Source organism: Austrofundulus limnaeus, unplaced genomic scaffold, assembly GCF_001266775.1.
Source record: "Austrofundulus limnaeus strain Quisiro unplaced genomic scaffold, Austrofundulus_limnaeus-1.0 Scaffold36, whole genome shotgun sequence".
NCBI lineage: Eukaryota > Metazoa > Chordata > Actinopteri > Cyprinodontiformes > Rivulidae > Austrofundulus > Austrofundulus limnaeus.
In genome coordinates this window covers 2,671,753-2,681,660 of record NW_013952438.1, presented here as the reverse complement: position 1 = coordinate 2,681,660, position 9,908 = coordinate 2,671,753, and the positions used below count along the sequence as shown (strand labels likewise).

At 39.5% G+C, this 9,908-nt stretch overlaps 1 protein-coding gene across 1 annotated transcript in view; it reads left to right on the top strand.

Annotated features, from left to right (window-relative positions):
- lamc3 (laminin, gamma 3) overlaps window positions 1–9,499 on the top strand; it is a 222,388-nt gene extending 212,889 nt beyond the window's left edge. The window contains exons 23-28 of the mRNA XM_014006615.1: window positions 2,009–2,155; window positions 4,054–4,156; window positions 4,420–4,622; window positions 6,916–7,056; window positions 8,593–8,692; window positions 9,203–9,499. Of these exons, the coding sequence (XP_013862069.1) occupies window positions 2,009–2,155; window positions 4,054–4,156; window positions 4,420–4,622; window positions 6,916–7,056; window positions 8,593–8,692; window positions 9,203–9,465 (957 nt within the window). The 3' untranslated portion in view covers window positions 9,466–9,499. The remainder of the gene's footprint in view (window positions 1–2,008; window positions 2,156–4,053; window positions 4,157–4,419; window positions 4,623–6,915; window positions 7,057–8,592; window positions 8,693–9,202) is intronic.
- Window positions 9,500–9,908: the final 409 nt, after the last annotated feature.

Sequence of the window (9,908 nt, the reverse complement as noted above, 5' to 3'; positions counted from 1 at the left end):
CACACACACACACACACACACACACACACACACACACGATGCAGAACTCCTGAACCTGCTCCTGCCTCTGTAAACTCGTCACAGCATGGGTTTACCCCGCTGGGATCTCCACTCCGTCTCTTCATTCGCTGTTTGGCCACAAACCTGTCACGGGGCAGAGCGCCACATTGGCAGACAGAGTCCTCCGTGCACAATGTGCCATCTCCATCCATGAGTTTTATAAGTGTGTCTGGAAGAGTCACATGGGGGGACGTACGTTCTGACTGCCCCAAATTGCTCCTCAAAGCTATCCATGTTGCTTGCACGTACAGAGTAGTTGAAACGAATTGAAAACACTGCTGTTCGAGCGCTTGTCCACATAAACAAACAAACCTACACAATTCTGCCCATTCACACAATACTTTCACGTGCTGAGGGGGGCACAAAAAGTTCAGCCCGGGCCTTGTGTTAAGAAGAGCTGGGGGGACACAAGGTTGAGAGCAAAATAATATGATTTGTGTCACACAGCTACATCATCGAGAGCAGATTTTGCAGGTTGGGATGGCGGAGGCCTTTAATGCGGCAGGAAACCTAATGCTGCGTGTTATCTTGAACACACCATCCCCAGTGTGAAACATGGTGGTGGCAGCGTCATGACTCAGTGATGCTTTTGTTCAGCAGGGACAGTTAAGCTGATCTGATGGGGATAAAGGTGGAGCTAAATGAAGAGCAATCCTGGAAGAAAAACCCATCTGAGGCCACAAAAAAAACGTGAAACAAGTGCAGAGGCTGGACGCTGACCCAAAGCGTCCAGCCAGAGCTACAAAGAGAACAGTTTAGATCAGTGGTTCCCAAAGTTGGGGTTGGGTCCCAAAGTGGGGCCCTGAAACATCAAGGTGGGGTCCTGAAAAGATTTTCTAAATTAATTACATTTTTGCCTTAGTTGACTGAAATGTATAAATGTAGAATAATAAATAGTGTTGCTATGCCCATGTTTAGTTGACCTGATACAAATGTTTATCATCCAAAACTAGTTGTGGGCACAGGTCTCTGCTACTGTTATTTTGTGGGTCAAAATCTGAAAAGTTTTGGGAACCACTGCACTTCAGAAATTAATTTAAAAGGTAATAAAATTATTGGTGATGTAATAGTTTCCCTATAATTATTACAAAAACACAAAATAAGTATAAAYAAGTATTTATATTTGTGTAGCCTTTGTTTTTAGGGTTATTAACAAAGTTTGTGTACTCAGACCAGTAATATTTGGGGTCATAAGTTTTTGCCATGAATTTTTTTGTGGGTCAGAAGATAAAAAGTTTGAGAACCACTGGTTTAGATCACATTCATGTATCAGAATGTTGAAAAATCTAGTTGAAGTCCAGATCTAAAGTTAATGATGAAGCTGTAGAAAAACTTTAAAGCTACTGTTCACAGATGCTCTCCAGCCAGTCTGACTGAGCTTGAGATGTTCTAAAGTTTAATACTTTTTAAAAGTACTGTGTTTCCCCATAATTTGACGCAGCAATAAACAGCTTAGATTTAGATCAAGTCAGCTGCTCGTAATATAAGAATTTTTTTGGTAACTAAAACATTCAAGTTTGTTGAAATCAGCACAAATTAATTTTGTTCTCTAGAGATATTTACTGGGCCATAATTGTACAGTATATGTCAGCAGGAGCAGGAGAGATGAATTGGAACTAAACTTTGATTGGTGGAGACCATTCAACCAGGAGGTGATGATCCAAGTTTTACTCCTGATTTAACAGTTGGCACTCAGAGGGCACTAAGCTGGCGTTAGCAGCCGTCTGCTGCTCGTAGAGTACATTAGATGTGATTAATTGCTGCAAAGCCAACATCTATTGAAATTACTCATTTGTTACAGCTTCTTCTTTAGATTCGCTGTTAGTGAAAGGAAGCCTGACGCGCCCTCAGTGAATGTCAACATGTTCATTTTAGAACAAGTGAAAGAAGGCAAACAATGGCAGAATGATGAAACGTTTGTTTCTGTGTCTTGGTGCTTCCTGTTTAGTGGGCTGACAACCTTCTGAAGCAGACGGAAGAGCTGGACCTGCAAATTCAAAGCAAAGAGAACTTCTACAGTGACATCAGCGCAGAGACTGAGTCTGTTACACAAAAAGCCAGGAAGAATTTGCAGAACATGGATGACATAAAATATGTAAGTAAACTGAATCATGTTTTATACTTTTTCTTTTAAAAGGTTTATGTTAAGATTGCTGACCATGTACGGAGGAACAAAACTGACATAATTAGAAATAAAAGCAGAAATATATAATTGGATAAATAAATAAATAAATAAATACACTTAAAATGCACCAATTAAAATAAAAAATGAGAACTTGACCTCATGTTTTATAATTTAATTGACCTTCAAATTTATTTTTCCCGCTTAGTTCCATTAAATTTTATATTTTAGAACATGATTTAAATTATACCCTTTTTACAAATATGTATTTTTTTTCTTTAAGCTTGTCTAAATTTCTTAAACAGAGAACTGACAAACGTTTTCCATTGAAATGCAAACTGTAACACATTCAACAGAGTATCAGTACCAGTATTGGTATCAGTGTATGTGTGCTTGTCAAACACCAGTCATTTTAAATGTGTTTAAAACTTAAGTAGTGAGGTTGTGTTGGTTTGTTAACACAATGGAAGACTAATGCAGTCCTGGAGAGAATATAATGGCATCCTCTTGACCGGGGCTCTCAAATACTTGCTTTGATAATTGAGCATTTGAAGCAGGACTGGCTACAACTTCATCAGTGTTTATGCTCGCAAGGTGTGATCTTTTAGCATATAGCTGCATCTGGACAAGCAAGTTAAGATGAAGCCCGAAGCATGGTACGACTGTGTGTACATGTGGTAGGAATGTCATGGTAAAGTGATCCTGATGTGTACACCGTGAGTGCACAAGACAGCATCTCAAGGACGTGAATAAGAGTGGTGCACTGTCATAGCTGCCTTCATACTAACAGAGGTTTGCCAAATTTGCTGCAATCCAGCCAAGTACTGATAAATTGTGAAGAGTGTCGTTGTCCGGTATTTTTTACCTGAGACTTTGAAAACAACAACCCAACCAGACATTTTAAACAAAGACAATCAGAGACCGGTAAAGTTTAAATGATACAGTTTGCGCAAAGGGGAGAAGTTCAATGTCCAACTTAACAGCAGTTGGGTACAAAGAAGTTCTAACGTTTTGCGGACGTGATCCACTTTTTATTGACACACATAGAAAAAACATCACATCAAGTCATCCAATCATAGTAAAAATACTATGTCACATCAGAGCAGAAAGACCAATCAGAAACTGGTTGCTGGGGCCCATTGCAGCTGGACAACTAGAAAAAATTTATCATGTTAGTCATAACAGTTTGTGAACTTGACTAAAACCTTGGATGTTAGAATATTTTGCAGTTAGATCATTTGTCTACACTTTGTTAAACCTGTACACGCCATTAAACCTAAGAAGTTAGTCACGTACTGGAATCTTTATTTGGAACATATTAAAAACCTTTTCAGTCGTGAAGCCCTAATCCATTGCAAAGGGGGTCTTTGACAATGTTAATTAACACTGCTGCTGCTCAAACACTGCACTGTTTCTGTACTGTGGTCTTTCTTCAACTCTGTACTGTCCTCTATGTCAGAGGTTCTCAAGCCATTTGGGTCTGGGGACCCCTTACAAGGGCGAAAAAATTCCAGGGACCCCCTCATAAACTCCAAGCTGTTTTAAAAGATAATTTCTGTCATTTCAACCCCTAAATGCCATGGGAATATGTGTTTTTATTAGGTTTATTATGTTTGTTTTATTAGTTCATTGTTCTCCGTGCATTTAAAAAAACAAATTAACATTTTAGTGAAATTTTTTGAGGACCCCCAAGATACCTCTCGCAGACCTCTGGGGGTCCTGGGACCCCAGTTTGAGAACCTCTGCTCTATTTTAAAAGCTTTCCACACGCATCAACAATGTTTATAAAAACATAAATTTTTATCGATGCATGGCCTAATTGCTTTTTTTACTCCATTGATGTTTTTTTTCCAATCGTTCATTTTCTGTAGCTGCAGGCTCACGCTCAAGAGGCAAAAGTTGTGGCTCTGTCTTCTGTGGTGACGGGAAAGGAGGTAGAGTCAGACGCCAACGCCCTGCACAGAAAAGCAGAAGGTGAGACTTTACCCATCTCTGTGGTTTTTGCATAACAATGAATAAACATTAAACTCAAAACAAAATGTCATGTCTGAAAAAAATAATTCATGTATAAAGTGTAATATGGTAGAATTTTCTTAAAACTACTTAGACTTTCATCAAAATGCTGAAGAAAAAGAGAATGAACAGAGAGTAACTTCATCAGCCAGTAGACAATAATCCACAATAATCCATTTAAATCAGGTTGTTGGATCTTTAACCTTCTCTCACTTTTAATTCAGACATGGTGACAGAGTGGCCCCTCCAGCAGGCTCAGACCAAGGCTGCAATGAAGAAGGTTAAGCCCTTGGAGGACAAGGTCCTGGCTGAGGTCAGGAAAAAGATCAAACAGACAGAGAAGATGATGGAACCAGCTGTGGAAAAGTCCAGGCTCGCTCACAATACCACTGTGGAGGCTGAGCGAATGGCACAAGCTGTGGCACAGGTATGTGCTTGATTACATTTATCATCCCTAATTAAACCACCATTTTAAATTTAAAAGTCACTTCTGCATGGATTATTCTGTTTTTTAGTTTGTCTCCCATGGGGAGAAAATTTTAAACATTTTCAAAAATAAAGAATATATTTGCGTACAAAACTGAACAGCAGTGTTTGTATTCTACGGAGCCCGCGAGGGGACATGAGGGGATTTTTTTTTCTTTTGCGTTCCCACGTAATACCTTTGTGTTACCTCGCAATACCTTTGCGTTCCCTCGCAAAATGTTTGCGTTACCTCGCAGTACCTTTGCATTACCTCGCAGTACCTTTGCGTTACCTCGCAGTACCTTTGTGTTACCTCGCAGTACCTTTGCGTTACCTCGCAATATGTTTGCGTTACCTCGCAGTACCTTTGCGTTACCTCGCAGTACCTTTGCGTTACCTCGCAGTACCTTTGCGTTACCTCGCAGTACCTTTGCGTTACCTCGCAATATGTTTACGTTGCCTCGCAGTACCTTTGTGTTACCTCGCAATACCTTTGTGTTACCTCGCAATATGTTTGCGTTACCTCGCAGTACCTTTGCGTTACCTCGCAATACCTTTGTGTTACCTCGCAATATGTTTGCGTTACCTCGCAGTACCTTTGCGTTACCTCGCAGTACCTTTGCATTACCTCGCAGTACCTTTGCGTTCCCTCACAATACTTTTGCGTTCCCTCGCAATACTTATGCGTTCCCACGCAAAAAATTGTTTTGTACATGAACTGAATTAAATCAGACTTTTATTTTTGAAATAACCAATTACCAAAACAGGATGTGTCGTCACAAGTTCGTGAAATTGACACTGATGTTGTGTGGCTGTACTGTGTTAAAATATCGGGATATGACATACTTCCATGCTTGGCTGTGTGATATATTCATTCTGAAGCTGAATTAAAGCAGTAGGCTAACTCACTAATGGTGAGCAGGTGAATTTGTTAATAAACCGGCAGGCACAACAGTGTTAAATGACTTTTGCGAGAGAACGCAAAAGGTGTTGTGAGGTAATGCAATACTTTTGCATGGGAACGCAAAAAGAAAAACAATGCCCCACGTCCCCTCGCGGGCTCCGTAGTATTCAGTTAGATGTCGTATTTGATGGAAACATGTGAATGAACTGCAGAAATTAAATACAGAAATATGGAACTGTTAACTTTCAGTCATAACATTTATTTCTGTAATGAGGAGATGGAGTGGTTGTTTTCTATTATTTTGCTATGATCCAAACATTTACTGTTTACAAAATGTACTATGTAGAAAATAGATGTCTAATGAACCTGCCTTGGCACAACTCTCTCACACTGCATCAGTATGCAGCTACATGCTATGGGTCATGCCAAGTAAACGCAACGCTATTTTTCATAGGTATGAAGGTTTTTTCCATGATCTTCAGAATCTGCTGAATGTTTTCATGTATTTGAGAGGTCATGGGCCTCCACCATCAGTTTCCATTGTGGAAGACAGCCTGAAAAAATTAAAGTGAAGAAGTTGTCTGTGTAGAACCTCAACCACATTTACCTTACTTTCTTCCTCATGAAGCAGGCCTGACTCTTCTTCATGAGCAGTGTTTCTTGCTTTACATCAGAAAGGTGATCAAAAAGTGCCTTAGAATGGTATGGTATAGTGACACATGTAAAATGTGCATTGGTAGTTGAAGCCCCACAGTGAGATCATGACCCGATTCTATTGGTTTTAGTGAGAGAAGTTTGATCTGTTGACCATCTAACTCCACCCACTTTCAGTTTGGTCACATGTTAAAATTAGGGTTAGTGATTGGACCAAAATACAGTGTGGGTCAAAAGTCACAGGACACTCTTTTATTCCAGAAAGAAAAATGAAATGGACATATCTGAATACCCCAGCAAAAAATGAGTGAGGTGTCCTCACCCGTGGTCGGGTGCCTTTATGGAAAACCTTGCCTCTGATCCAATATGGCAGTTTTCAAAATGGCATCCATGTTCTGGACATACCCTAAAAGATAGTCCACATCACCCATTACTTGTTTGGGTGTTCCAAAGTGTAATTTTCCTTTTTCTTTTTGAAATAAAAGGGTGTGTGGCGTGCTGTGTGTTCTGACTCACACTATAGTTTATGTGGATGTGGGTAGATTGGGGTCATCAGCTGTCATGAAAAGAGAAAACTCACCTTTCAATCAACTCTTGTTCTGTAAAACTGTCCATATGTTGAGCAGTCAGATGTTATTTGCTTCAAGCTTTTCAGAGATCTGTCTTTTTGTTTGTGTGTATGTGTATGTGTGTGCAGGAATTTAAGGCTATTCTAACCCAGGCCAAACATACCAGGACTGCATCTGGTCACCTTGGTTCCCATATAGACTCTACATTACAGGAGCTGTCTAAGCAGGAGCTGCTGGCCCAACAGACAAACCTCCAGATCCCATCAGAGGTACAAAAGATCTGCAGAGGGTTTTCATGTGACACTGTGAATTTGGAAGTTGGTCGAGCTGACAGCATTTCAAGATGTATAAGTTGTGTTGCAATTTTCCTTTAAAATATAGAGAAATGATAAATTATTGTCATGTAAATGATTGCCACAATAGGTCAAATCGCTAGGAAGACTTGCACTATTACAGGTTCCCACACATTATAATGAGTTTGGCAAATGATGTGCACTTTCTCTGATCCACCCCCAATACATCTGATTGTATGCTTTTAACCCTTTATAACACATCAGATCATCTGCTGGATAAGGAAAGCATCAAATAGTTCACAATGTCTGTGTAAGGCACTGATGGCAGAACCATTTCAACCTCAGACAGTTTACCACGCTCATACGGGTCTTAACCACCAATTATTAGCAGCTTACCTAAATACCACTCTTTTGCTGTATTGTCCACCTACAGTTAGCAGCCTCTGACTTTTTTAAAGAAGCTTTATTCCTGGGTAACATGGTGAAATTGGGAAAGATAACTTGAGCTTGTAACATGTTTATAGTGCGAGTATCTCAATAAAGATGACACTCACAATACTCTGCAGTTTCAATGCATCAATGCAATGGGTCCATACACCACAGTGACCTTTTTATTTTTGTTTGTAACCTATCTATAAAGCTAGATCTACCAAATTTATGAAAAAAATGAAAACCTCTGGAAGGAGATTACGGTATCTTGTTAAAATGCAATTATCTGCCAATAACTCTTGGATTCTGAGATTTAGGTGTATTTTACTTTAACACAACATTATAAGAAGGAAAAAATGTAAATCTGCCCCTCAGTTTTTAGTTATTTTTGTTTTGCTTAGTTTTTTCTATTTTGTTTTGTTTTGTTTTGTTTTTCAATTACCTTGGGTAACTTTCAACCCCCCAAATCTATAGAATCTACTGCCAGCATCTGCAGACCCTGTCACCACTAGGTCCCCCCAGAGATGCTTGTCACCACAATAGCTTAGGCCGTTCTAACAAGGGGTTCTAAATCAATGTTAGGCAGTCTGTCATTTTGAAGTATTCATGTGAACTCAAAACATGAAATTTTTCAAACATTTAGCAGTCTAGTTACCAAACACCCACAATCACTTTATGCTTCAGACACACAGTAGAAACAATGTTACCAGTTTTTATATCCTGACCCTGTTATTGTCACATTTTTGATTAGTTGCTAAAATGGTTAATAATTGTGTAAGATGTTACAAAAAAACATGTTTTGGAAAAATATTTTGCCAAGCTAAGGACGATATTTTTTCTATTTTATTGTCATTTTTGGGGACATTCTCAGCACCAAGTGTCACAGTTTGAGTATTTCAGCATTTCAGTTGAAATCATGTAAACAAAGTTTTCATATTTAAATTCAAGATAATACTCATTTGACCAGAGCCTTAGCCTTGTGGCAGACAGCTGAATAAAACCTAATAGTTTTATAGTATTTGGTCTCAACAAACCTCCTAAATGCAAGTTTCTTCTTAATAAAGTTTTTTTCCCTCCATTCAGCCTGAGTTGTCCCTGACCAGCATAAAGGAGGACATGGAAGCAGCTAAACTGCAGCTGGAGGCCTACTCTGCCACCCTAAGTGAATTAATCAGCAAGATTGGTACGTCCCTTTCTGGATGATTGTCACTGGAGCTGCTTTTGGGTCGTCGAAGTCTATACAGAAGTCTATAAATCTTCATTTTACCTGTAATGTCAGATCATTAAAGACTCCTGGTATATTTATTGCCTTATTTAACATTGAAACGTTGAAACATTGCCCAGATTCTAATCCAGACTGTAAAGCACCACTTACTGCTGTTCACAAGACCAAAGGTTGATGTATTTAAGTGCTTTAAAATAATAAAGCCGTTTTTATAAAGTTATGGACATCTTGGTAATTAAAATTGTAATACATTGAAAAAATTAACTAGAAAGGCCAGGATTTGGTGCTCTGTGGTCAGTGTGTTAATTTGCCTGAGAAGATAAGATAATAATGGTCATCATGCAGACTTGCACGCTGTTTAAATCTTTAAAACCATTAATGACCTACAGACTTAAACCCGTGTTTTGACGTCTCTCTCTATGATTTTTTCTTTTCCCATCTTTTTTGTCTCATATGTGTTTGGACCAGACGGGAGCGTGCCACTGGAGCGATTCGATCGGATCTTAAACGAGACGGCGCGCCGCCTGAGCATGCTGCGAGGTAGCGTGGAGAGCCCGACACTGGGCTCGAAGATCCAGAAGCTGCGTTCGGCTGCTAAAGAGCAGCAAAGTCGCCTGTCCCTCATCGATCAGGACATCCAGGAGATAAGGGAGGAGAGAGACAGTCTCAGGGACATCGCCTCGAACCTGCCTCAGTCGTGCCCACAGGCCACGGGAAAAGGTAAAGCCTGAAGACGCAGTGTTGATAAAACAGCGGAAGATCCAAAAAAAAAAAAAAAGYYKGGGRGGRKGTTTTAATAAAGAGAGCTATTGTCTTTTTTTTTTTTTTTTTTTTTTTTTTTTTTTTTGTGGTTCAGCTTCAAAAATTCTCTGATTGTCTCACATTTTTTTCACCCCGAGCTACAATTCGTTTTATAGTCACACACATTTCAGCCACTAGCCCACCGAGCTGTCCTCTGTCTCCGGTGATTTATACCTGATCCTCCTCCTCCATCTTCATGTTTTTCTTTCTGACTTTCACCACTTTATTGTCCCCACTCACTTTTGTTTTTGTTTTTTTTTTAAACCCACATCATCCAGATTTTAATTCCGTCATGAATAATAACCAGCCCTTCCAAACTGCTGGAGAGCACTGGTCAGGTTTAGAATAATGCTGATTTTACTTAGTGGAGGTA